At 59.9% G+C, this 26544-nt stretch overlaps 3 protein-coding genes across 6 annotated transcripts; 1 reads left to right on the forward strand and 2 right to left on the reverse strand.

The window, feature by feature from the left end:
* Window positions 1-1110: 1110 nt before the first annotated feature.
* On the reverse strand, window positions 1111-10174 carry ZNF865 (zinc finger protein 865). Of its 2 annotated transcripts, none has more exons than XM_037819870.1 (2): window positions 9968-10174; window positions 1111-4428 (listed from the first exon to the last, which is right to left on the reverse strand). In XM_037819870.1, the coding sequence occupies exon 2, from the start codon at window positions 4400-4402 to the stop codon at window positions 1259-1261; it is 3144 nt and encodes a 1047-aa protein (XP_037675798.1). In that variant the 5' UTR covers window positions 4403-4428; window positions 9968-10174; the 3' UTR covers window positions 1111-1258. The 2 variants fall into 2 exon arrangements, with proteins under 2 accessions (XP_037675798.1, XP_037675799.1); XM_037819871.1 differs by lacking the exon at window positions 9968-10174 and adding an exon at window positions 7816-9953 and having other exon boundaries at window positions 1111-7082.
* An 879-nt stretch (window positions 10175-11053) lies between these two features.
* ZNF524 (zinc finger protein 524) lies at window positions 11054-14033 on the reverse strand. The gene has a single exon (XM_037820142.1). The coding sequence runs from the start codon at window positions 12865-12867 to the stop codon at window positions 11590-11592; it is 1278 nt and encodes a 425-aa protein (XP_037676070.1). The 5' UTR covers window positions 12868-14033; the 3' UTR covers window positions 11054-11589.
* A 188-nt stretch (window positions 14034-14221) lies between these two features.
* On the forward strand, window positions 14222-21991 carry FIZ1 (FLT3 interacting zinc finger 1). 3 transcript variants are annotated; one of them, XM_037820140.1, is made up of 3 exons: window positions 14222-14786; window positions 16534-16879; window positions 19699-21991. In XM_037820140.1, the coding sequence occupies exons 2-3, from the start codon at window positions 16568-16570 to the stop codon at window positions 20878-20880; spliced, it is 1494 nt and encodes a 497-aa protein (XP_037676068.1). In that variant the 5' UTR covers window positions 14222-14786; window positions 16534-16567; the 3' UTR covers window positions 20881-21991. The 3 variants fall into 3 exon arrangements, with proteins under 3 accessions (XP_037676068.1, XP_037676067.1, XP_037676069.1); XM_037820139.1 differs by lacking the exon at window positions 14222-14786 and adding an exon at window positions 14992-15071; XM_037820141.1 differs by lacking the exon at window positions 14222-14786 and adding an exon at window positions 15482-15975.
* The last annotated feature ends 4553 nt before the right edge of the window (window positions 21992-26544 follow it).

Below are 26544 nucleotides of genomic sequence, written 5' to 3' on the forward strand. Positions count from 1 at the left end.
GTCCTCCCTCCCATGGTATCTTTGCACCCGGCAGCACCAGCTCAAGGTCTGATTCAGGCTGGCTCCTCAGCACAGGAACATGGTGGCCACACTGGATTGCGGTCCTCCCAGGGGGTCAAACTGGGCTTGTCCAGGCAGCACCCCTCTTACCTGAGGCTGGAGGACCGGATCGGCCTGGAGTCCTTGGAGCCTCTTTCTTTCCCAGCACGTCAGGCTCCTCTTCTGACAACTGGGAAAATTAAACCAGACACTGCAGAGCATACAGCTCACTGTTCTGAGAACCAAAATGAGAGATGTGAGAGGGCTTTTGAGTATCCCTGGATTATGCTGGAGGGACACGGGCTATGAGTGAGATGGGAAACGAACAGGAGTCTGCCCAGGGCTGGAACACAGCAGGGGCTCAACGGTTCTCCTGCCTCACTTGAGGACAAAGGGCACGGCCCATTCACCCGCTTCCCCCATGCCCAGCCCAGGGCCCGGCCGAGAGGCTTCAGGAAACATCTGCCGAGCGAAAAAATGCCAAAAGCTTCATGAAGGGGACGGACTCCAGGTGCGTTGAGCCAGTTCCTGAGAGCAGAGACTTACCTGTCTTTCCTCTCCATATGCCCGACTCACTGGATACAACATGGCACACGGCAAATCCTTGGGAAATACTGGTTGAACGAGTGAATGCAGAGAGGGTGAGGGTGAGGGAGAATGTGCTGGGGAATCAAAATCCCAGAGGAAACCGAAGTTTTCAACCCTCTTTCGCCAACACTTAATCCTCACTCTCCTGCGGATGCAAGAAAGGACCCAAGCAGATCTGTTGATAAGATTTATTATTCTCTGCTCTGTACAAGCCACGTCTGCCACCCTACCCCCCACCCCCAAATCCAAATGCGCACCCAGTGCCCGCCCTTGGCCCCACCACTGCTGCTCACATGTCACTGTCCAGCCAAATTCAAGAAGAAGGGGAGGAGTTCAGAACCCATCTCCACCAAGCTTTTTAGGACCCCATTGCTGCTGGGGGGCTGATGGGGGTTCCAAAGTAGGGGGGTGGGGGTGGGGGTCGGACAGAGGATCAAGTTCAGTGTCTGATGGGATGAGGGGCGGGCCAGAAAGGGTCCAGGGCTGCAGCGAGTCAGTCTCAAGTTTGAAGAACACGGGCCTCGGAGGTGAGTCCGCCTGCAGTTCTGAAGAACGGGGTAACGGCGGCAAGGAGGGGGAGGGAGTTCAAGGGGGACATCTGATCCGAGGGTGGGTGGGCACCCTCTCCCCATCAGGCATCCTTCCCTGCCATGGTGCCTGCCGCTGCTCCAGGCGCCCCGAGGCCCTCGGCCTTGTGTGCCAGGCGGTGTTTCTTGAGGCCGTAAGTGTTGGCGAAGCCCTCGCCGCAGGAGGAGCAGCGGAAGGGCCGGCCGCCCTGGTGCGCGGCCAGGTGCTTGCGGAAGTAGCCGGGATCCTTGAAGGCCTTGAGGCAGGCGGGGCAGCGGAGCTCGGGCCGCGGCGGCTCGTGGGCGCGCTGGTGCCGCAGCACCGAGCTCAGGTAGAAGAAGCCCTTGCCGCAGTGCTCGCAGCGGTAGGCCCGCTCGCCCAGGTGCAGCCGCTGGTGCTCCAGCAGGTTGGAGCGGTAGCGGAAGGTCTTGCCGCAGGCGCCGCAGCGCTGGGGCCGGGCTACGGCGTGCAGCCGCCGGTGCTCGGCCAGGCTGGACGACTGCGCGAAGCGCTTGGCGCACACGCCGCACTTGAAGGCGCGCTCGCCCGTGTGCACCACGCGGTGCTGCCGCAGGTACCAGGAGCGCAGGAAGCCGCGGCCGCACACGCCGCAGCGGTAGGGCCGCTGCTCCGTGTGGCAGCGCTGGTGCCGCATCAGCAGGGCCGCCTCCCAAAAGCGCTTGCCGCACACGGGGCAGCGGAAGCCCCGCTTCTGCCGGTGACTGCGGCGGTGCAGGAGCAGGTCGTAGGCGCCGGCGAAGCTCTGGCCACAGAGGCCGCAGCCCAGGGTCCGGCGGACCAGGTGCACGTACTTGTGGGTCACCAAGCCCAGGAAGTGCTTGAAGCTCTGGCCGCACGTGGCGCAGCTGAAGCGCTCGGGGCCCGAACCCGCGCTCCCGCCGCCCCCGGCCGCCGCCGCCGCTGAGCCCCCCGCGTCGTCTCCCCCCGACACCCCCGCCAGCGCCGCCACGGCCGCCCCCACCTCGCCGGCCAGCCCATGGTCCAGCCCCGTGCCCGCATCGGCCCCGCCGGAGCCGTCCGGGGTCTGCGTAGCACCAGGCGCGGGCGGGAGAAGGCGCTCGGGGGCGGCCTGGTGGACCAGCTTGTGCCACATGAGGTTCTCGATGAAGCCAAAGGTCTTGCCGCAGGCGTCGCAGCCGTACGGCTTCTCGGCCATGTGGGCCTCCTTGTGGCTCATGACGTGGAAGAGATCCGGGAAGTGCTCGCCGCAGTCCGAGCAGGCATAACTCAGTGCCTCCGCCGACCCCGCCGTGGCCGAGGCCCCCGGGCCGCACGAGCCCGCCGGGCCCGGGACGCCCGGGAGGCCGGCGGCCCCGGCCAGGGCGCAGGGCAGCTGCAGCCGGTGCACCTGGCGGTGGCGGGTGAGGCTCTGCGGGTAGCCGAACACCTTGCCGCAGAGTTCGCACTTGTAGGGCCGCTCGCGCGTGTGCACGACGTGGTGCTTGCTCAGGTGGAAGGACTCGCGGAAGCGCTTCCCGCACACGGGGCACTGGTGCGGCTTCTCGCCCGTGTGGATGCGCTCATGGCGCTTCAGGGTTTCGCGGCGCCCGAAGCCGCGCCCACAGATCCCGCAGCAGAAGGTCTTGCCCGGCGCGCTGGCCGCGGAGCCCCCAGCCCCGCCGGCCCCGGCCCCGCCGAGCAGCAGCGGGTGGGCGCCCAGCAGCGGCATGGGCACCGCGCCGTACACCACGGCCGCCGCGGCCGCCGCCGCCTTCTCGCTGTCGGTGACGGGAGGGTCGGACGGCAGGAGGTAGGGGCCGGCGGGGAAGGCGGGCGGCGGCTGCGGGCCGGGGGCCGCGGCGTCCTTGGCCGCGGGGGCGGCGGCCGCGGCGGGCGGGACGTGTGCGGCCTTGTGCCGCAGCAGGCTCTGCGGCGCCGAGTAGGACTTGCCGCACAGCTCGCAGGGGTAGGCGGGCCGCGGGCCGCCGGCGCCGGCGTGCGCCGCCTGGTGCTTGAGGAGGTAGGCGGCGTCCCGGAAGGCCTTGCCGCACACGCCGCAGGGCAGGCGCAGCAGCGCGGCCGAGTGCGTCTTCACGTGGCGCTTGAGGCTCTCGCGGCGGTTGAAGCTCTTGCCGCAGGCCGAGCAGGAGAAGGGCTTCTCGCCGGTGTGGATGATCTGGTGCTGGTGGAGGTGGCTGGGCTTCTTGAAGACCTTCCAGCACAGCGGGCAGGCGAACGGGCCCTCGCCGCCGCCCGTCGGGGCCGGGGGCGCGCCCAGGCCGGCGGGGGCGCCGGGGGCTCCAGGGGCCGAGCTGCCCTCGGAGTCGGTGGCGGGCACGGCAGGCGCAGCCGGGGGCCCCGGGGCGGCGGCGGCGGCGGCGGGGGGCGCGGGGAGGCCCAGGGGCGGCGGCGCGGGCGGGCCTGCGGGCGGAGGGGCGTCCTTGTGGCAGCGGCGGTGGCGGATGAGGCTGGAGACGTGGTTGTAGGTGCGGCCGCAGACGCCGCACTCGTAGGGCCGCTCGCCCGAGTGCACGAGCATGTGCTGCACCAGGTGCGAGGACTGCTTGAAGGACTTCTGGCACACGCCGCAGGGGAAGCGCCGCTCCATCAGGTACTTGAGCCTTCGGAAGTAGCCCTTGTCGTCCTTGGCGGGGTCGCAGGCCACCCCTGAGGCCGGCCCAGGTGGGGTCTGCGCCGGGGCGGGGAGCGGCCCCGGAGTCCCCGCGGGCGCGCCCAGCCCCGGGGCCACCCCCGGCCCGGCTGCCGGGCCTCCTCGCTTCAGGTTCCCGAAGAGGTGCTGATGGCCCGAGAGGTCCACAATACCCCACTGCGGGGCAGGGAAGGCGGCGTCGAAGAGGGGCGGAGGGGGAGCCCCAAAGGCGGGGGGCAGGGGCGGATCGGGCTTCTTGGCTTGGGAGGAGGAGGAGGATGAGGACGACGACGACGAGGAGGACGACGACGACGAGGAGGACGGAACCTCCGCCTTGGGCTTGAAGGTGGACTGGGGCGGGTAGTCATACTGGGGTGCCGGTGGCGGGGGCGGCGGCTGCGGCGGGGGGCCGGGCGCGCAGGGCAGCGCCGCCACCGCCTTGGCGTGCTCCCCGTACAGTTCCATGGGCTCGAAGCGCTGGTGGTTGAGGAATTCCAGGAAGTCGAAGGGGTAGCTCTGGAAGTGGACCCCGTCCTCGCCCCCTATGGCGCTACTCCCGCCGCCCCCGGCGCCGCCGCCCGCTGGGTTTGCCTCCATCTCGACCGGTGGGAAGAGGGGGGACCCTGTGAAGGAGACGATGGGTCTGAGGAAGAGGGCCCGGGCGTGGGGTCTCCCCGGCCGGCAGGGGGCCTGCGGGAGGAGGGCAGGGACTCACGGCGACTCGCTGGAGCCCCACACCTCCCCTTCCACCCTTCCTCATCAAATCCCGCTCTTTTCACCCCCAAGAGCAGCGCTCCTCTCCCTCTTAGCTCCAGGGGCCCGCTGCTCTCCCACCCTGCCCTTCACCTACCCGTGTGCCCCCATCTCCCTCCTGTCTCGCTGCTTCCTTCCACCTCTCTCCCTCTCCCCGGGGGGCCTTACACACCTTCCCTCTCCACCCCCAGGCCCCCCAGTCAACCCCCCTGCACTCTGTCCTCCTCTGCCACCAGGCTGCGTCCCGGGCCTCTGCTCTCTGTCCCCCAACAGCGCTGTCCTCAGCTCCCCCGGGTTTTGGCCCTGTGCAATGAGGGTGATGACAATTTCCATTGCAGTGGGTAAGAGGGTGGACTCTGGAGCCAGAATACAGTGTTCTAGCTGTGTGACCACAGACATGTTACCAAACCTCTCTGTTCTGCACCCACAAATTGGGGTGCTAAAGCACATACTCCCTCAAAGGGTGTTATAAGGATTCAGCAAATGCAAGGCTCTGTGTAGCTAAGCTCCCTATAAATGTCACGGTCACTCCTAGAAGCAGAGGTAGGGACATCAGGATAAGCCAAGAGAGGTGGAAAAGTCACAGTGGGGGCAGAGGCCATTCTTTTAATGCACAGTGGAAGGAGAACCTGCCTGCCTGGGAGAAATGCATTGCAGCAAGTGGGCTAGCACTTAATCCCAAGCAGCTAGGTACATGGGCCCTGGGATGGGAAGACCTGGGTTTAAATCCCAGCTCCTTTTTCCCTGGGAAGTCACATTCTCCACTTTTACAACAGGTGAGAAGCCCTATGCTGTGGGGGATTGCACAGACTGAATTAGGATGTAATGAAATGCAGTAATCCGCGTGGCACACTCAATCCCCACAGCTGTTTTACCCTCCCACCCAGCACACACCTGACGTGAGCCCCTAGCACAGCTGCCTCCGTAGGGCAGGTTCTTGCCCCCACCCCAGGGGAGGTTTCCTGACCCCTCCCCTCTGCTGGCCAGTCTCGGTGCTCTCCCTACACACCTGAACCTCAGCTCCTGCAACAGATCTCCAGTCCTCAGGCCCACCCAGGGGCCCCGGAAATGTCCTCACTGCCTCAGTGGAGAGCCAGTGGGAGGAAGGCCATGAGGTCTGACGGTGCTCCTTGTCCATGGTCCTCCCTGCTGGGTGCCTGGCTCTGTGCCAGCCCACAGGTTACAGGGGAGTGTCTCCTCCATCCCACCCCAGATGAGGTATTTTTAGTCTCCAGCCCTGGGTGGCCTTGTCCTCAGACTAGGTGCCACATCCCACACCCCCTCCATTTACGACCCCCGGAAGGAGCAAAGGTTTGGCTAGCCTGGTAACCAGAAGCCTGTAAGCTGGGCCTAAACGGGGGGATGGCTCTGGAGTGGCTTCAGTGGACAGGGAAGAAAGCACCTGGTATCAGCCTGGAAGGAGCAGGGGAGGGAGGGAGTTAGGGTGTTTGGGGGTGGGGGGAAAGAATCCCTGCCCTGGCTTCCCTTCAGGAAGGGGGTTTTACATCGGGCCAGGGTTGAGGGAGGTGAATAGACCAGGAGTGAAGGAGCTGAGATTGCTGCTTCTGTCCAGAACGTTCTCTCTCATACTTCTCTATCTCCTACAGGTCTCTGCTCAGCTGCCACCTCTGGAAGAGGGGAGACCCAGCCCCTCACCCCGCTGCCTTGCTTTCATCACACTTAATCACCACCACATCTATTCCTTTGCTGTCTGTGCCCTGAGAGAGTGAGGACTGGGTTCACTGCTGTGGCCCAATCACCGAGCCCAGGCCTGGCACAATGAGTATTTGCTGATATGTGGCAATTAAACCACACACTCTGAAGTCACCAGTGGGTCAAAGAAGAGATCGCATGGGAAAATAGGAAATGCTTCAGGATGAATGAAAACAAAAACAGGTCCAACAGAACTTATGAGCTCCAGCTAAAGCAGTGCTTAGAGGGAAATTTATAGCCATAAATGCCCACATCAATCAATATTTGCTGATTAGGTGAAGCAAGGAGACTGAGCTGACCAAAACTCCCCACGGGAGAGGGACAGTGAGCAGAGGAGGAGCCGATATCAGGGGGTGGGGGTTCCCTGGAAGAAAGAATCCCGGGAGCAGTGATGTCATGTGGAGGGCAGGGTGGGCAGATGCTGAAGGGCTCCCACCAAGACAGGCAGGGGCAGTAATGGAGGACAGATGTGATAAGGCTTGTGGTTATTTCCACAGGGAAAGGAGACAAATTGTCCTGTGAGGGGACCAAAGACTTAAATCGGTGTCTTTGTAAGGGGAGACATGTCCTGGGAGGGAGGGCCGGGAGTGCTGCAGCAACCACAGAACCAGTGAGAACAGCTTGAGTTTATTGTTAAGCGTTGGATAAGTGCTCCTCCCATAACCATTATTAGCCCAATTTATAAGTGGGAAAACTGAGGAGCAGATGGGGAAGTCATTTTCCCAAGGTCACACAGTCAGGCTTTTGATTCCAGGTCCTCTGAGGTCAGAAACTTCGGACCATTCCACTGCAACAATGATGAAATTCTAGTCTGTCAATGACAAGAACTCTAACATGTAACACTGTTTCCTACACGCCAAGGTACTCTTCCAAATTCTCTGCATGTGCTGACAAGTCCTCCCAACAACCCCAGACTGAAGCTTACAATTATTGACTCCATTTTTCAGATGAGGAAACTGAGGGTCAGAGAGGCCAATTAATGTCCCAAAGTCACACAGCTCACAAGCAGCAGGCCCAGGAGTCGGGATCGGAGTCTGTGCTCTCACCCGCTACAATATGGTCTCTCACTGTTTCTCCCTCCAAAATAAAGGAGGATCCCCCAACTCCACTTATACAGAAATGTGCTTTGTCCCCACCCCCCACCCCCACCTAATCCCAGGTCCATTGGCTTGACCCAACCCCAGGACAAGCACCGACTGAATGCTAAAAGCACTGCGCTAGGTGCCTAATGTGGCTCGTCTCATTCAAATGTCACAGACAGGAGGACAGAGGGAACCCTGCCCTCCTCTGCTCAGCACCCTCCCTGCAGTGCCTCCACCGCACTCAGAGTAAAGTCCTCGTAGTGTGCTACCCACACCTCCTGGCGGCTCTTCAGCATGCCAGTTCTGTCCTGCCTTGGGGCCTTGGCACTGGCTGTCCCTTCTGCCTGGGATGCTCCTGCTCCCATGCAGCCACCCCTCTCTCTCTTGTGTGTTTGCTCAAACCTCATCTTCTCACCAAGGCTCTCACAGCAACCTGTTGCCAGCTGCCCCGATTCCCCTCACCCTGTTTCCTTTCTGTCCTCAGCACTCCTCATCCTCATTTCATGAGTAGTAAATCCTGCTAGTTGGTCTTGATGGTTGCTGCCCCTGCACAGAAAGCCGGATCCACAAGGACAGGGATTTTAATCTGTTTTGTTCACTGCTGTGCTCCCAGGATCTACAGCAGTGTCTGGCACATGCAGATGCTCAATAAATACTGGTTGACTAAGTGAGTGAATGAGGCTAGGACAAGAAGGCGTGGTTTGCTCACTCCAGGGTTCATCTTCTTAGCTTCACTCTTGGCGGGGGAGCTGTCCTGTTTTAAGAGCAGCCTCTGGTGGGACAGAAAGTAGCGCTGTCTGGGAGGAGGGGAGTTTATACCCAGGTGTGTGTACGTGTGGCTTTTTGGGGGACAACATGACAAGAGATAGGGATTGGAAATTTTATCTCTTGAGAGAGGCCTTCCTGCACCCTCTCTGGCACCACAGCCCTGACAACTCTCTTCCCTTATCCCACTTTATTTTACTTCACACACAGATATTCTATTTTGTAATTGTCTACCTCCTCAACTGGCACATCAACTTCATGAGTACAGGGATTTTTGCCTACTATGTTCTCTGCTGCATCCCCAGCTCATAACAGGTGCTCACAAAACACCTGCAGGTGACGACATGCCTGGATGAAGAACATTCCGGGCTCGGCAGGGCTGACAAAGGCCTGGTTACTTCCTGCAAGCCTAGAAGGCCTCATGCGATCAAGTCTTCTCCCTTCCTACTCTTCCCCTCCATTCCTCCCCTCCAACCTCACCCACATCCCTGCTTCTCCTCCCCTCCCCAAGATTACGGTCACTCCAGGGCCTCAACACCAGCTGCCCCCTCTGCCAGGAAAAAGCCAGGAACAGCTCACCCACATTTCCATGTGGCTAAATTACTTTTTGTTGCCCAGGTCCCTCCTCTGAGGTAGCTACAGTAGGTTGCCCTCATTCAGCTCTCAGAGAACCCAGAGGACACTCTTTATCCAGTTTATTGGGGTAGTACTTGTTTCTGCGCTGTCACCTCAACTAGAATGCAAAACCCCCGAGAGGAGAGTGTTGCCTTTCTGTCCTTCAGGGCTGTATCCCCCGATCTAGAATAGTGCATATTGTTTAATGCAACGTGAATAGATGATCTGGTGTGTGAATATATCCCAATAAAACTGCTAAAAAAAAAAAAAAAAGTGAATGAATGAATGCCTAGGAAAAAAGAAGTCACCCTAGTCAGAGCTAGGGGCCCTCTCCAAGGAGTGGGTGAAGATGGAGTGAGAACTGGGTGCGAAGCTGCAGGACGGTCAACCGGCGGTGCCGCCAGGGAGAGGAGCACTGGGAGAGGCAACGCCCCCCTGGGGAGCAGCTCTGTAGAAGCCCTCAGAGCAGACAGCTGCCCAGGATGAAGGTGGGATGGGAGGCGGGGCGAGAGTACTTCTTGGAGGCCAGAGCTAAGCAGGTAGATGTTTGCACCTTAAGGGGGAAAGGCTGTGGCTGTGACAGCAGAACTCTATGGAGAGCTCTCCTATGGGGGGGCGGGGGGCGGGACTGCAAGGGGTATTTTATTTTTCAAGAGAAATCACCGGGGGCTTCGGATGAGAAGGGAAAAAGGCATTCTTGGTGCTGACCAGGATGAAAGTTAATTTTACAACATCGGAGGGAGTGGTGGGGAGAGAGAAGCTTTGGGGGGCTATTGCGTGTGGACAGCGATAATGGGGGTCAATTCCGCAGTAACGCCCTAGTCGGAGGCTCTCCGGAGGCAATCCTATAGCTGATACCAATGGGGGTCCATGGGCAGCTGCCCTGGGTGAAGGGGGGCAAGAAGGTGGGATTCTGGGGAGTGTCCTGGAGGAAGCAATGACGGAGGGCCATGTGGAAGGCATCCTATGGGAAAGCACTAGCGGGGGGCCCTGCCAGCAGTTTGGGGGGGGGTGTCGCACGAATGATGGCGCTTTGGCAGCTGTCCTACGGGGAGGCCGTTAATGGAGAGAGATCTGGAGTGGTCCCTTGGAGGAGCAGTTACTGGGGGACCCTCTGGCAGGGGCCCGACGGGAGAAACACTGACGGCGGGCGTTCCGGGGACCGAGAGGGCCAGGGCAGGACCCCCCGCCCCCGTTGCATCCGGGCCCACGGGCCGCGCGCTCCGTCACTCACCGGCGCCGGGGTCTCCGCCGGGAGGAGGCCGAGGAGGCGGAGGAGGCGCCGCCGCTCCGGGGAGACCCGAGGGCCCGACCGGAAGTGCAGCCCCCTCCCCCTCCCCGGCAGCCCCGCGCCGCTCGCCTGCCTGCCCTCCCGGAAGCGGAAGTTGCGCCTGTCTCCCCGAGGCGCCGGCGTGGAGCGACGGAAAGAGGAGGCGGCAGCGGAGACGCGAAGGGGGCAGTGCGCCTGCGCACTGGCTCGGGGATGCGGGCGGGAGACCCAGGCTGCTTCCGGCGGGAGAGTTGGGCAAAGTGCGACTGCGCCGCGTGCGCCCGCCTCTTAAGGCACCGCCCACACGGCCCGACTTCCGCTGAGGCCACGGCCCCGCCCCAAATCTCTCAGGCCCCGCCTTCACACTGAATCACACCCATCTCAAGGTTTACTTATTAGAAATCCTGCTCTCTGGGTCTAAGTTCGTCCTCTTCTCCCCATCCCCGGTCTTTCACCCCGGAGACTCCAAGCCCCTCACCTCTTGGGCCCACTCTCCCTCCTAAGTCCTGCCCCCAGCACGCCTCTTTCCTCCAAGCCCCGCCTCCCGACGCGGTAGGGCTTTGACCACGCCCCTGTACTTAAGCCCCGCCCCTCGCAACTCACTCCCTTGAAGCATTCCCTGAAACAGTGGTTCTCAGAGACCAGCAGCACATGAAAACTTGCTAGACATGCAAACCCTGGGGCTCCTGCATCAGAAACACTCGGGGTGGGCCTATCCATCTGCATTTTAAAATGTCCTTCAGGTGGTCTTGGTGCACGCTGACGTCTGAGATCACGGCTTTTATCACAGGGTGCTCTGTCGGCCCTGCTCCTACTGTATAGCACCCCTCTAGCGGCGCCTCCTAACAGGTAAACCCGACCTCTGCTCTCTGCACGCAATACCCTAGGCGCCTCTCAGCCCCGCCCACGTGCCCGGTAGGCCCCGCCTCCTGCCCTGTTAGCCTCGCTCCGCCCCTTGCCTCTGTGAACCCTCCCAAAGTTGTCAGATCTGCAGCCATCCTCAACTAAACTTTTCCCTTCCAAACAGTGGGTCCCCAGGACAAGGATGGGGGGAAAGTGGTGGCTGCAAAATTTCCAGGAAACGCTGGAATGGGGGGAACATCCCAGAGTCAGGCTTGCACACAAGGTTCAAAGTTTTACTTAGATTGGATATTGACTTGGAGTGCTTTGGGATCTTATGGAGTTGGCGGGGGGGAGCAAGGGCATCCCCCAAGTCACTCTTGGGCGCCCGCCTCCCCATCAAGGCACAGGACGTGGGGTCCTCGCAAACCCCTGGCGTCAGGGTGGTGCAGGGGCGTTTGAAGAGCGGAGAAGGGGAGGATCAGCCCGCGGCCATCACTCAACACAAGCAGGAAGCCAGCAGGCAGAGATTTATTTCTGCGGCCCCCGCCTCCGAGGGCCCATCAGTCCGGGGGAGGGTGGCAGAAGGCAGCCGGACCCAGAAGTATAGGTCCCCACCCTCAACATCCCCCTGCATCGGGAAGACCACGAGCAACGAGGCTGTCCCGGCCTCCCCGCCCAGGCCCAGCACAGGCGGAGCTCCCAGCTCTGAACTTAGCCTGGGGAGGGGAGGCCGGGGCTGCAGGTCAGGCCGACTCTTCCCCCTCCGGCCCCTGTTCCTCCGCCCCCGCTGTGGCAGGGATCCCCGCATCATCCCACGGCGGTTCGGGCCCTGGGTCCGGGGGACACAGGGGTGCCCCCATGGCCTCCGGGTGCTTGCGTTTGGCATGGCGCCGCAGTGTGTTGGCCTCGGTGAAGCGCAGCCGGCAGACCGGGCACTGGTAGGGGCGCTCCCCGGAGTGGACGCGGTGGTGGTGGGCCAGCTCACCGGCCTCGCGGAAGCGGCGCGGGCAGAGCGTACAGCGGAAGGGCCGCAGGCCGGCATGGATGTTGCAGTGCCGCCGCAGGTGGCTGGACCTCTTGAAGGTCTTGCCGCAATCCTTGCACTCGTGCGGCTTCAGCTCCGAGTGCGAGATACTGTGCCGCTCCAGGTCCGAGAGGTAGGGGAAGGCGCGCAGGCAGACCGGGCAGAAATGCGGGGCCTTCTTGGGGCCGGAGCCCACGGGCCCACCTGCCACTGACCCTTCAGAGACCGTGTAGGGCACGCCCTGATCATCAATCAACAGGAGGTCGCTGCCACCACCGCCGCCCACCGGGGCTGACACGCCCTCGGGCAGCGGGGGCTCCTGTCCTGACTTGGGGGGACGGCCCCGCTTGCGAGGGAGGGGGGCCTTGAGCGTCCGCTTCGAGCAGGTGGCCCCCCCGGGACGTCGGCCTCGGCGGCCCCGGGGAACAGGAGAAGGTAAGGCCAGAGGTTTCTCTTCCTCCCGGGGCAAAGGCGAAGGCAACGGGTCTGGGCTGGGGGTGTCCATTGAGCAGTGGGGGGCTTGGGTCTGGGCACTGGAGAAGGGCTGAGAGGAGAGAGGGGTCAGCGTCAGTGCAGGGAGGGCTGCAGCACCCCCGTGTCCCCCAACACCTTGCCCATCCCTCTCTCCAAGCCTCCAGAGCTGGGTTCGGCAGGCCTTCACCCAAACGCACAATTCTAGCCATGCTGGTGGGTAATAAAGAGAAATGACAAAGAGCCACTGTCCCAAACTCCACAAGTGTCCCCCAGGTCTCCCTAACGCTTCCTCTGGATCTAGAAGTTCAGGCTCATCTGAACCAAAATAAAAAAGAATCTTCAGAGAAAGATAAGAGTCCAAATGAAGGAACAGGCCAGAATTACAATACTCAAAATGGTTCATCAAATCCCGGAGCCCTGGAGGCCTCAGAAATGTCTCCCACTTATTGGTAGAGGTGGGGAGGGTGCTCGGGACTGGAAAAAGAAAGGAACCTGTCCCAGGTGATGCTTGATCCCAAGTCATCCAAAAGGAAATAATCCGAGTTGCTAAGTGTGGGCTCTGGAGAAGGACATCCTGGTCAAGTCCCGAGTCTGCCGCTTACTACCTGTGTGGGCTTGGGCGTGGTATTGATTTCTCTGAGCCTCCGGTAAAGCCTTTTGCAACAACGGGACTACTAGGTGTTCTCCTACCACTTGCACAGACACGACATCGATGCACATAAAGTGTTCAGTGCACAAGGAGCTCCTAGGTGGCATTAGCCATGATTAGCATCCTGAGCAGCTAAGCCTCACACCAGTCCCCTGGAGGAGGAACGTCACCGCCACTTTGCAAATGGGGAAGCCGAGGCCCAGCAAAGCCTACTCAGTTGCTCACATTCTCTACCAGTAATTGGCAGGGCCAAGACACAAACCAGATCTCGCTGTCTCCCATGGTACAGGGAGCAAGAAGAAAGGAAGCCAAGGAGGCAAGAGGCCTCCACCGGGTCCCTCAGTCCCGGGTTTGAATCCAGCTCTGCTGCCAACTAGCAAGTGACCGTGCAAGCGACTTTGCCTTTCTGCGCCAGAGACTTCTCTGTACGTGAATACACCAGTGTAGTCAGCAGACCGAAAGGAGAGAAAGGACTTTAAAAGCCCCCAGGGCTCTGCCTGGCGCCTCGTGGGCGTTCTATAAGCCGCCAGTCCGTGGATCATGTGTGCAAAATAAAAAAGCAAGGGGCGAGGTGGGGCTGGGCTTAAAGGCACCACATTAGAATTGGGAGCACGGCAATGGGGAGCAATAGTGGGGGGAAAGCTGATGCGGTTAGGAGATGGGGATGCCGCACCCCCTTTAATAGACACACAGGCTGAGGTCCAGGGAGGGGCATCCACTTTTCCATGGTCACATGGTTCGCTCCGGTGGGGGAGCCTGGACTAGAACTCGGGTCTCTGCAACTGGGAGACGGGGCTGGGTCCCCTCGACCCTTCCCCCAGATTCCCCCACCGCTGTCCCCGTGCGCGGGGCGGGCACTGCGGGGGCGCCGGCCAATGAGCGATGCCCAGGCCGTGGCTGGTGGGGGTGCCAGGAAGGGGGTCTGCGCGCGCGCGCGCATGGGCCGGCCCGCGGGGCGCGCGGTAGAGCGGGCGCGCGCGCAGGAACAGGTGTTGGGGGGCGCGAGGCGCGCGCGGCCCCGGGCTTCCCCTGCCTCCCTCCCCCTCCCCGCGTCCGGGCCCCCCGCCTCTTGGGTACCTCATTTGCATGTCGCCTGGGCTCGCGAGTGTGCGCGCGCGCGCGCGCGGGGGGCGACGGGGCCGGAGCGTGGGGAGGGGCGGAGGCGAGGGGGCCCGGCCCCTGCGCGGCGGCGGGGCGGGGGCGGCGGCGGCGCGCGGGGGACGGCCCCTCCCTCCCCTCTCCGCCGGGCCCGCGCGCCCGCAGGGAACAAAGGGGACTAGTCGGGGCCGCCGGGCTCGCTGGGTCCTAAGGACCGGTCACTGCCCTGCCTGCACGCCGCGCCTGCGCACCACCGCCCTCGCGGGACTGTGGCACGGAGCCCCTCCTTCCTCTCGCTCGTGTCTGGGGTCGGAGAAGAAACCCCACCAGCATCACACCGCCGCATCCTCGAGAACACAGAAATAGCTTTTCTCCCACAAAGCACCCAATCAAAGACACCCCCCGAATGGTCGAGAAGCGGAAAAATGGCTGCTCGTTGCCCGTAGTTAGCATGGTGCCTGGTGGGCTTCAAATCCACACCGGGGGCTAAGCGGACGAGATGCAGCCTGGTCTTTTCTCCCACTGTCTCTGTATCTCAGTCGGCGCCCTTCAGCTTCGCTCAGTTCTCCTGATTCAACTCGACATCCTACCCAGGGGAGTCCGAAGCCGAGAGAGGGGAATCACGTATGCCCTCATCTACGTTAGCAACGGCGGCGGCTAGCTTCGCCACGCAGGGGCAGAGAGCCGCGCGCGGGGTTGGTTGCCCTTAGTCTGAACAGCGCCGATCTGAAGCCCCGCCCCTTCCCTCTGCCCTCATCCAAGATGGCGCCAATCTGGCTTCTCCAACCTTCTCCAGGGCTGGGAACGGGAAGGGAACGGGGGAGCGTGGCGAGGGTGGGAAGGGGAGCCAAGAGGGCGGGTGAAAGGGAGAGGGCGGGAGGAAAGGGGAGGACAGGGGGGCCGAAGCGGAAGTTGAGGGGCCCCCCGGGTGGAAGTGACGCTACCCCCGCTGCCCAAAATGTCGGCGCCCAGAGGGAGGTGTAAGTAATTAAAGAGGAAAGCCGACCGACTTCCCTGGCCTCCCAGGGCCGCCCCAGGTCTCCAGACCCCCCCCCTCCCTACAAGTGAGGTGGACTCGCCTGGCCCCGGCGCCCGCCGGACCTGCCCCCCGCCCCGGGCGCCCGGGGTCGCACCTTTCAGGGCCGGGGGGAGGGGCACAAAGGGCCGGCTCTCGGGGCCCGGGGCCTGGAGCGGACTGGGGGGGGGCAGGGGCGAGGGCAGCCCCGTAGGCTGGGGGTGTGAGAAGAGGCGGGGCTTGAGCGGCCGTTGGGGCGGAGCAAGGACTGGGAGGAGCCTGATTGGGGCGGGGCTTGGTGGAGGGAGCTGGGCTGTGGGTGGGATGTGGGAGGAGCTTATGTGGGGGTGGGGCTTCGTATAAGGGCGTGGCTCAAAGGACCTTTGGCTGAGTGGTGGAAGGAACTTCATCAAGGCTAGTGATGAAATGGGGCTGTTGGTGACAGTGGGAGAAGCTCAGAAGAGATGGCGTTTGCTTAGGTGTCGCTTAGAGAAGGGGGGTGGACCGAGCGAGGAGGTGAGGTCTGGCAGTGCAATTTGGAGGGTCTCAGTGGAAATATCACGACTTCAGGAAGAAGGTGAAAGGGGCTTCGAGGGGAAGGGGAAGACTCAGAGGGAAAAGGCTGAGACAGGATAGAGGAGCTGAGTGTAGGGTGTCTTGGAAATGAGGGGGCTTATTCGAAGGCGGAGCTTAAATGAAAAGTTGAGCAGAATTTCGGAGGCCAGTCTTACTGGAAAAGAGAGGGACCTCAAGAAGTCAGATAAACTTAGGAAACCATGGCAGGCTTAAAGAGGAAAGCAGGAGGGCCGTAAAGGATGGTTAGAAATCAGAACCGCCTACTTGTCGATTCTTACTCTGCTCCCGGCTAAGTAAGCACATACCACACATTGCCACAACTTTGCTCAATCCTCACAATCACTCTGTGACGTTTTATCCAAGGTTATGGGACTTGTTCCAGCCACCCTGAAAGGGTGTCTTCAATGGGTGGCGCTCCTAACCTTTGGCTTCCCATTCACTAAGTACAAAGCTCAAAAAGAAGAGTGGGCGGGGCCCAGAGAAGAGTGGGAGGGGCTTTTATCAGGGAGTGGGTGTGGCTTGTTGCTGTGCGGGGGGGGCTTGTTGCTCAGTGGGTGGGGCTTTATTGAGAGTAGGTGGTGCTCAGAGAAGAGTGGGAGACCACCTGCTAAGGGTGGGTGGGGCCTAAAACAGGCTCATTGTCCCTAATCACTTGGAAGCGATTAGGAAGAGTGGGAAGGGGTCCCAGGAGAGAGAGAAGCTTAAAGATCAACGGGAGGAGCTTCCAGAGAAGTGGGAGGGGCTTCCAGAGAAGAGGTGGCGGGTCTGAGTCCAAGGAGCCTGGAAGGGGAGGGCTGATGAGGAGGTAACCCTCTCACCTGCCCCCGTGTCTCCCCCCACCCCTGCTCCAGAGAGAGCCCCCACTCTCCACCGCTCCTGGCCACCATGGATGACGCCCCGCTGCCAGTGCCCCAGGTCCCCGCCCCGGCCCCGACCCCGGCCCCTGCGGCCGCCGCCCCCCGGGTCCCGTTTCACTGCAGTGAGTGTGGCAAGAGCTTCCGCTACCGCTCGGACCTGCGGCGCCACTTCGCCCGGCACACGGCGCTCAAGCCCCACGCGTGTCCGCGCTGCGGCAAGGGCTTCAAGCACAGCTTCAACCTGGCCAACCACCTGCGCTCGCACACCGGGGAGCGCCCGTACCGCTGCTCCGCCTGCCCCAAGGGCTTCCGCGACTCCACCGGCCTGCTACACCACCAGGTGAGTGCCGCCCCCGGGCCGCCTGTCCTTGGGCTGCACCCCCCACCGAGCCCCTGCAGTCCCATTTCCCCTTAGGAAATCTCTCCCTCCAAAGCCCTCTGACCGGTTGGGGCGTGAGGTATTATTTCTCTTTCAATCACCACCTAAGAACTGGAACATACTTACTACCTTATTTCTACCTGTGTGTCCTCCCTTCTCCCAAGACTGGCCTGCCATTACCAGTGTCTGCAATTTGGGGTTCATCCTTCCCCTTACTGCTCTTTAAGTAGGTGTCTCGCGTATGTACTTACTTCCTTCGTGCCGCAGTGACTTGTTTCATGACCTAAAAGCAACAAAGTCCCTGCCTTGGCAGAGCCCATGTTCCACTGGAGATAGTCGGTAGACAGGGAGAGGAGAGACAAGAGAGCGCATACATAGGCAAGAATATTCTGGAAAGGGAGAAGCACTGGGAAGGAAATAAAAACTCAGATTGATGTACTGAAGGAAATAGGGGAGTGCTATGGGCTACTTCAGAGGGCTGGGAAGGGCAGGGCAGGGTGATATTTGAGCCAAGACCTGGATCAGGAGACTGTTCCAGGCTGAGGGGACCACAGAGCACAGGCTCCAAGATGCAGCGAGCTCTGTATGCTCAAGGCTCAGGGTTAAGGGGAGACTGTGTGGTTGGGGTGCACAGAGCTGGGAAGAAAGGCGAAGGAGATGAGGTGGAAGGCAGGCAGAGGCTAGAACCTTCTCAGCTGCTGAAAGGACCTGGGATTTTGCCGTGAAAGAATGCTTGCTATGTGCCGGACGATCAGGATACAAGGGCAAGTAAAACCAGATGCACCAATGAGATCCTTTTCCTGCGCACCCCAGCCCTCTGTCCCCATGGCACCTCCTAGACTCCAGCATCCCAAGTGGCCTTCCCGTCTCCCGTCTCTCCCCAGCATGTCCGGCCTCTGTGTGCATCACGGAGTACAGGTGCCCCTGCTTAGCACTCCTGCCTCTCGGGAGGAGGGGTCTCAATCCACAGCCCTCGAGGTCTCAGCCCTGCCCCCCAATAGCATTTAATGAGCACCAACGTATGCAGACACAGTGCTAGGCTCTTGGGGGGGTTGGGATATGGGGAAGAAAACAGACACAGTCTATCCCTTTCAGGGACTCCTGGAGCCAACACTCTAGTAGGGGGAGGCATTATCTGAGCAACCAATTTAATGAACATTAAATTGCAACCAGAAGTGTGCATGGCAGTGCTCCGAGGCCAAGGTGAGGGTGATCTGACATCCTCTGGGTCACGGATGGTTTTCCTGGGGAAGAGGTGACGAATGTGCTGTACCTGGCAAAAGAATGGTTAGGGCTGGGAACGAGCTCTCCAGGTTCAGGGAGCAGGATGTGCACTTTGAAGGAAGCCAGGAAGGCTTTTGAGGAACTGGAGGAAGGCCAGTGTGGCTGGAGCACGGAGAGCCAGGGGCGGCGTGTCCCTGGGAGGCTGGAGAGACAGCAGGGCTGGTTGCTCCTACTGTGTGCCAGCCCCTGGAAATACAGCAGTGAGCAAAACCAGTACAGTCCCTTGTGCCACAGTCCTTATCTGGTGGGGAAACAGATGACACACAAGTTAGATATGGTTCCTTAGTGCAATAAGAGCCATAAGCTTTGAAGAGAGAGTATAATGTGGCAAGTCAAGGGGGCTAGATTCAGGGGAGATTCTGAGGGGCTCATGGATAAACTGAAAGGAGGAGCCTGACACCAGAAAGAGTATTCCAGAGAACGGCACGTACAAAGGCCCCGAGGCCAGCGCAACCTTGTTGGGTTGGGAGGTCGGAGGACAGTTCATTGGACCCGCACTGAACCACAGTCACATAACCACATCTAGAGTGAGGACAGCAAAGGGTGGTACTCCCTGTCCTCACCCCTGGGAGACATCACCCGCCCAGCACCGCAGCCTCACAGTCCTCTCCCCACAGCTCCCCAGGGAGCCGTCACCAGTCCCTAGGACGGTGCATACTCAAAGGAAGATCTCTGCCATTCCGAGACTCTTAAACCAGGAGGGCAGATAGCACAGCCGTCACCCACAGGTGGCCATTTAAATTTAAATTAATTAAATGAAAGGTAAAACTCAGTTCCTCCGTCACACTAGCCACATTTCAAGGACTCCGTGGCCACATGTGGTTACCACGTGGGATGGAAAGCGCAGATCCGGATTATTCCATTATGGCAAGCAGTCCCATTGCACAGGGGTACTCCCCAGGGCGGGATGCTTACCCTGAAAAGCTCCCCCCACCCCACACACCTGCACATGGCTTACAAGACATCAGTAGAATCCAGAAAACTCTGGTGATTTGAGTGATAAACTCTACCAATTGATAGTTATTTGGGACCACTCTCTCTCCAAGTATGATTTCAGCTATCCTCACAGCTACCTGGTGAGAGGGCCTGTGGCAGAGGCTGGGAGATGAGAAGTTATTTGCCTAAGTGTTCCCGGCGAATGGAAGGCAGAGCTGGGGTTTAAGGGATTTGAACCCAGGACTGTGAGTGCCCAGGACTCAAGCACTTATCCACTCTCTCAGTGACTCACTTCCCTGGCTGTGCTGGTTGAAACTGAGTGAGACTTGGCAATTAAGAGTGGCAGGAAGAGTTTCCCAGCCTGGGGAACAGCGAGCGCAAAGGTTCTGAGGCTGGGAGGGACTTGTCCCTTTTCAGTGAGGCCCAAAGCAAGAAGCAAGGGTGAGAGGGTGGCGCTAACAGGAGCGGCCTTGTTCCACCACCTCTCTTTCGGAGGCTGCGAATCTGTCCTCCGCTGAAACCCCAGCCCTGACTCTGTCCTCTTCCTCTCACGCTCCCAGGTCGTCCACACTGGTGAAAAGCCCTATTGCTGCCTGGTCTGCGAGCTCCGCTTCTCCTCACGCTCCAGCCTGGGCCGCCACCTCAAGCGCCAGCACCGCGGGGTGCTCCCGCCCCCCCTGCAGCCCGCCCCAGGCATGCCCCCCTTGAGCGCGCCCTGCTCCGTCTGCTGCAACGTGGGACCCTGCGCCGTGTGCGGGGGCACCGGGGCCAGCGGTGGCGAGGGCCCGGAGGGAGCAGGTGCTGGCGCTGGCGGCTGGGGGTTGGCAGAAGCGGCGGCCGCGGCCGCGGCTTCGCTGCCCCCGTTCGCGTGCGGCGCCTGCGCCCGGCGCTTCGACCAGGGCCGTGAGCTGGCGGCCCACTGGGCCGCGCACACCGACGTGAAGCCCTTCAAGTGCCCGCGCTGCGAGCGTGACTTCAATGCGCCCGCGCTGCTGGAGCGGCACAAGCTGACGCACGACCTGCAGGGGTCGGGTGCGCCCCCGGCGCAGGCCTGGGCTGCGGTCGGGCCTGAGGCGGCCGCCGAGGGTAGCACCGCAGAGGCGGGCGACGCGCCCTCTGCTTGGGACGGCGGGCTGCTCCTGGGCCCCGAGGGGGGCGGCGTGCCGGAGCTGGGGGCGCTGCTTCCCGAGGGCGGCGGGGAGGCCCCGGCGCCGGCGGCCGCGGCCGAGCCGTCGGAAGACACCCTGTACCAGTGCGACTGCGGGACCTTCTTCGCGTCGGCCGCGGCGCTCGCCAGCCACCTGGAGGCGCACTCGGGCCCGGCTGCCTACGGCTGCGGGCACTGCGGTGCGCTGTACGCTGCCCTGGCGGCCCTGGAGGAGCACCGGCGGGCCAGCCACGGCGAGGGCGGCGGTGCCGAGGCGGCGGCGGCGGCGGCGGCGGCCCCCGAGGGCGAGTCCGCGTCCGGCTCGGGCCGCGGCAAGAAGATCTTCGGCTGCTCCGAGTGCGAGAAGCTGTTCCGCTCGCCGCGCGACCTGGAGCGGCACGTGCTGGTGCACACGGGCGAGAAGCCGTTCCCGTGCCTCGAGTGCGGCAAGTTCTTCCGCCACGAGTGCTACCTCAAGCGCCACCGGCTGCTGCACGGCTCCGAGCGGCCCTTCCCCTGCCACATCTGCGGCAAGGGCTTCATCACGCTCAGCAATCTCTCGCGGCACCTGAAGCTGCACCGTGGCATGGACTGAGATGGCCGGGCCTGCCCCTCGGCCCGCCCACCACAGCCCCCGGACCCGACGCGGGGCCCGGGCAAGGGGACTGCGGAACCGTGAGGCCCCCACACTCCAAATCCAGACCCAGGCCCCGAGAGGAAGGGGCCTTGGCTGGAGAGATAGGGCCGCCAAACTCCGGCCCCTGAGCTAGGGACCTGGAAATACTGGGGGACTGCAAATAAACCAAGAGAATCCTCAGCTTGAGGGGGTCTGAGAACATAAGAATTGGGGTCCCCCAAATCCAAGGAGACACACTTGAGCTTGAGACCCCTGGAATATGAGCAGGACACCCCCAAATCAGCAGGCGCCTAATCTGTGGAGTCCTTAGGAATGAGAAATTGTTCTCTATAGGTAACCCCCATCTTGAGGGCCCTGATGATAAAAGACGGGCACACTCCCCAAGGGAAGACAGCCCCACTCTCAGACCGCCATCATTCCCAACGACCTTGATCTGGAGGATGTGGGGGGTTATGCCCCCAAATTTCCCAGGATCTCCTCCAAGAGCTACCCACCAGTCACTGAGATGGTGCCCCCAGAAAATGTTGCAGCCGGAATCTGCCTTCCCCCATTTCAATTCCTATGCTGAAAGAGGACCAGGGCAGATGCTCCCCCCCACCATTAAGTCTCCCTCCCTACTGTGGAATGGATGGACCCAAACGATCTTCCCCATCCTCAAACACTAGAATAGACTGGTCCGAAATCCCCCTGCCCAGTAGAATGGACTGATCCAGAAACACGCACCCCTGTCCACTCGGAATGGACCGGTCCAGGCCTTGGCCTGTGCCCCACCCTCCTTAGAGTGAGTGACAGACACTCCTCCCCTTCCTGTAGAATGTGGACCGGACCAGCCCTTCCCAACCCAGGAACTCATCCCAGCCGGAGGTGGTGGGCTTCGGGGTTTCCTCCCAGGCCCTGGCACCTATCAGTCTTTTTCTCCATCTCTTTGTCAGTTTGTCTGTCTCTGTGTTCCTCCCAACCTCAAGGGGAAGGGGGGCTTGGCTAAGAGGCTCCCCCCTTGAGTTTCGACCTCGCCTCCTCAACCCACACCCCAATGTCTCCAGGACCCCAATAAACCTACTCCTGTCAGCCAACTGCCGTCTCATTTTCTGATCCTTGACTCCCTCTCCCACATGGGACTGGCCCCCTACACACAGACAGATCCTTTCTCCCTTCCCAGAAGCTCTGAGTCCCATAGATCGTTCATGACCTTTAACATCAGAGACGATTTAAGGCCCACCTAAATGGGACCCTTTTCCTTTCAACACAAGACCCCCCAGGTAATCAGGCACGCCCTTTAGAAATCATCATTCCCTTGGGACATGCCCCCTAGGAACCTGAGACAAGCTCCTCTCCCTAGAGGAGGCCCGCCCCTTAGCCGCTGCCAACTACCAAATTCTACCCTCCACCAGTAATCCACTGGTGCGGGAGAGCAGGCTGCCCTTCATGTTGACACCTGCACGCAGGGTTGAAGTAGAGAACCGACTGCTTCTCCGGTGCCAGGCCCTGGACCTCCCTCTGGTGATCCAATGGTGATCTAGATAGCTAATGCCAGCCCTCCTGGAGCTTAGATTCTTGTGTGTGAGGGTGGGGTGGTGGGAAAAGACAGAAATGAGACACCTGAAGGTGATTTCAGTCAGTTAGGAGCACCCCAAAGGAGATAAAGCAAGGGGTTGAAGAAGGGGGCGTCTGGGCTAGGCCAGTCAGATGGGGTGGCCCCAGCCAGCTTCTCTGCAGAGGTGGAGTTTGATCTGAGACCTGAAGGGTGAGAAGGGGCCCACCAGGAGGATGGTCAACAGGTGAGGGAGGGTCAGGTCAGGATCACGCGGAGGCTGGCAGGCCCAGGAGGGTCTCTGACTTTGCTCTCCCGACCGTGGGAAGCCAGGTTTTAAGCGGGGAGGGATGTGAGCCCATTTGCATCCCTCCGGCTGCGGGGTGAAGAAGGAATTGGAGGGGGCAAGAGTGGAAGCTGTAGGCTACTGCATCACCTAGCAGAGAGAGATGAGGTCTGCACCAGACCGAGTAGAGATGGAGATAAATGGATGGATTTGAGGTGACATCCAGAGGTAGAATGCAGAGGGCTGGATGTGTGCATCTGTGTGCATGCGTGTGTATGCATGTGTGGGTGTTGCAGGGTGATGGTAATGGAAAGGGAGGAATTGGGAGCAACCGGTTAGATGTTGGCCCTTTGTACCAAGATGAGAAAACTGGGGACAAGTTTGGGTAGGGGTTCAGGGAGATGAAGAGTCCCATCTTGAACTTCTTACATCTACCATGCGTAATAGATAAGCATTCTGTAATTAGGGTGAAGATGTGCATATCCTGTAATGGAGTGACCCTACAAACCCTCAAGGTAGAAACCCTAAAAAAACTCATGTTCACTTGCACGAGGAGACACGTACAAGAACGTTCATAGCAGCAATATTTACAGCCCCCAACTCAGAGCAGACGGAATGCCCACAAACAGCACAGTGGATAAAAAAATGGTGGCATATTTGTGCTATGGGGTACCCACACAGCAGCGAGAACAAAAGAGCTTCAAGTACACACCATTACACGACTGAATGTTAAAAGAAGCCAGACACATAGAACGTGGTACCATTTATATAAAATTCCAAAGCAATCAAAACTAAATTGTAATATTGCTTAGGACATATTACGGGTAGTCAACATGTAGAAAAGCAGGTAAGAATTTCCCACAAAACTCAAAATAGTGTATCTCACTAGGAGGTGGGATGGCTAATGTTTGGGATGGGACTTGCCAGAAGCTTCTGTGGACTTCTGCAGATAGCTGGCAAAGTTCCATTTCTTAACTTGGTGGTCATTTTATAATTATCTGTTAGTTCGTGCATTTGTTTTACGCCCCTTTATCTATGTGTCTTGTGTTTCACAAGGAAAAACGTTTAAAAGAGGGAGCCAAATATATTTTAGGGGAGAAAAACAAGGAAGGGTTTGGCGTGGAAAGGAGACCCTTTTCTGGAGATCCACTGTTGCCCATTTGGAAAGGCTCCCTCCTTTAGGAAGCTCACCCTTCGCGATAGCAGTTCCTCTCGGCCACCACCACTCAGGGGTGGAAAAATCACCCGCCTCTGGGAAACAGGGCCCGCCCCTTGGATACAGGCACCGCCCCCAGGGACGAGGCCCGCCCACTTGGAGACCTAGTTAGAGACAGGTTCAGCGCCCGGGAGCGGCGCCTGGAGGAGCGCCAGGGTTGTCGCGGAGACGGCCTCCGGCCTCCGAGTACTGCCCCAAGCACCTCCCCGCAGGCCCGGGCGCCTTTTCTGAGGCCGTAGCGAAAGGAACTCAACCCATTTTCCCGGTGTCTCCCAAAGGCCGGGCGCTGGGCGGGGCCCCATACCTCCCTCCTTCCACTGTGGCCCCATTTTATAGAAGCGCCCACTGGGGCTCAGGTGTTGGGGATTTCACTGTGGGGACGATCAACCACTCCCGAACCTTAATTATTGGCCAGACGCTGACGACTGCCAGGCCTCTGCCCGTGGAGCTAACGCCGGGGAGTCCCGTCCCCCAAACCCCGCTCGCCTGAGTCTGCCCTTCCTCAGGGGTGCCCCCTCACACCCCCAGTACCCAAATCCCGAGCCCGCTTCCCCACTCGTTGCCCCTCATCTCCATTTATTCCTCCGCAAATATCTGTTGAGCCCCCCGGTCTGTGCCAAGCCCTGTGCTGAAACGGGTCCCTGCCCTCATGGAGCTTATATTCTCGCGGGAGGGAGATGGGTCGTCAGTGGGTGAATTAACAAGTGACCTAATGTTTGGCTGTGGAAAGTCGAGGGTGAAAAGCCAGGCGGGAGTAAGGACTAGAGGGTGACCGGGGTGGGCAGGGCAGCTGCCTCCGAGGGGACCCCAAAGACGTGAGGGCGGAAGCCTCGTGGAAGTCGAATCCCTCTGCGTTCCAGGCAGAGGGAACCGCAAGTGCGAAGGCCCTGAGTCCAGAAAGCGCCAGAAGATGCAAAGGGACAGAGGTAAGGGAGGTCCCAGGGCGTGGGGAGGGGTCTGGTCTTGACTCCGAGTGACACGAGGAGCCACCGAGGGTGTTCACCCGGGCAGTGACGTCACCTGATTCCCGGAGACTGGAAGGGGCTAGGAGAAGCCAATGAGGAGGCTGTCGCCGTGAGACTGGCAGCCAGGAGCCCAGCTCTGAGCCAATCGGCGCCAGTCCCGCCCCCGGCCCAGCCCCCCGCTCGCACCTGGTCCCGCGCCTCCTCTCGGCTCGCAGCCTGCGTCTGCCCCGCATCCGGCCCGCGCGGGTCCCATAGGAATGGCTCTCAAATGCTAAGCGGATCATGTGACTCGCCTTCTTAAAACCTTCTCAATGGCTTCTCAGTGCCCTCGGACGGAGTCCAGGCTCCAAGACGAGGCCCCGCACGCGCGCTCGCGCCCGTCTGGCCCTGCCCCCAGCGCCCCCGCCACCCCGCAATCCAAGGCCCCCCGTCGCGACCCCCACCCACGCGCTGCTAGTTCTCTGTGCTTGAGATTTTCCTTCCAACCACCCCCTTTCTGGATTCATTTCTCCTCGTCCTCCTCCTTCAGAGAAAAATTTTCAAGTCTTTAACATACACATAATAAAACAATGCACACCCATATACCGGCCACCAGCTTGAAAATACTAGAGCTACACCTGACAATGCAAAATCCGTGGAGCGGCGGATCTGATGGCTTCCCCAGTCTCAAAAGCAACTGCTAAAATTTATGCCTTAAAAATATGGTATTATTGGCCAGGTGGCTTTTAAAAATCATGCTTCTGACCCAGTAGAGATTCTCCTATCTCATTGTGAAGTGCATAGACTTAGTGAGGCTCACCAGCTTTGAAACTGTTTAGTTTTCAAATAAGTTACCCACTTCATAAGTTAAGGACAAGTGAGTTCATATTTGTAAGGCACTTACAAGAGGAAGCTATTTTTTATTTTTATTATCCCCATTTTCTTTCTTTCCTCCTCCTCCTCCCCCTCCTCCTTCCTCTTTTGTTTGTGTGTGTGTGTATATATATAACATTCACCTGGTTTCAAATTCAAAAGAACAGAGTGTACTAAGTTTAGGCCCTAGGAGGTAGGCAATGTTGCCAGCTTCTTGTCTCTCCTTCCAGACACAACCCACTGATAAACAAGTACAGATGGTTAGAACACTGGGTACTCTCTGTTCTTCATCTTCCTTTATTTTTTCTTCTCATTATCAATTTCACATTATCACTTGGAGCCTTCCCACAGTTAAACATCATGAGCTTCTCCATTGTTTCTCATGGATACATAGTATTCCATGGGCCAGTCCATCAGGATTTACCCCCCATCCCTACCAATGAGCATGTAGGTTGTTTTCAATCCCTTGCTGCAACGCTACAACAATCAACCTGGAGCAAGACATCGCTTTGCACGTTTCTGAGTAGACCCAGCCCAAGGACCAGTTCCTGGACTCGCTGGTTCACCTAGGCTGTTCCAAATTTTACTCACCCAGCCACATGTGAAAGGGCAGAGCCGCGTGGAAATCTAATCCCTCTGCATTCCAGGCAGAGGGAACTGCAAGAGCATGTTTGTAACCTTACACGAATGGTGTCAGGCTGCAGTTACACTCCTGAAACTCACCTTTTCCGCTCAACATTAGGTTATTGGCTTTTTATTATTATTAGAGAAG

Source organism: Choloepus didactylus, chromosome 27 (genome assembly GCF_015220235.1).
Source record: "Choloepus didactylus isolate mChoDid1 chromosome 27, mChoDid1.pri, whole genome shotgun sequence".
Taxonomy (NCBI): Eukaryota; Metazoa; Chordata; class Mammalia; order Pilosa; family Megalonychidae; genus Choloepus; species Choloepus didactylus.

Excerpts from the sequence above, each read along its gene's own strand:
- ZNF865 (XM_037819870.1), bottom strand. The coding sequence starts at position 4,402 with ATGGAGGCAAACCCAGCGGGCGGCGGCGCCGGGGGCGGCGGGAGTAGC.
- ZNF524 (XM_037820142.1), bottom strand. The coding sequence starts at position 12,867 with ATGACTTGGGATCAAGCATCACCTGGGACAGGTTCCTTTCTTTTTCCA.
- FIZ1 (XM_037820140.1), top strand. The coding sequence starts at position 16,568 with ATGGATGACGCCCCGCTGCCAGTGCCCCAGGTCCCCGCCCCGGCCCCG. Across the intron at positions 16,880-19,698 it reads CCGGCCTGCTACACCACCAG|GTCGTCCACACTGGTGAAAA; the intron begins GTGAGTGCCGCC and ends TCACGCTCCCAG.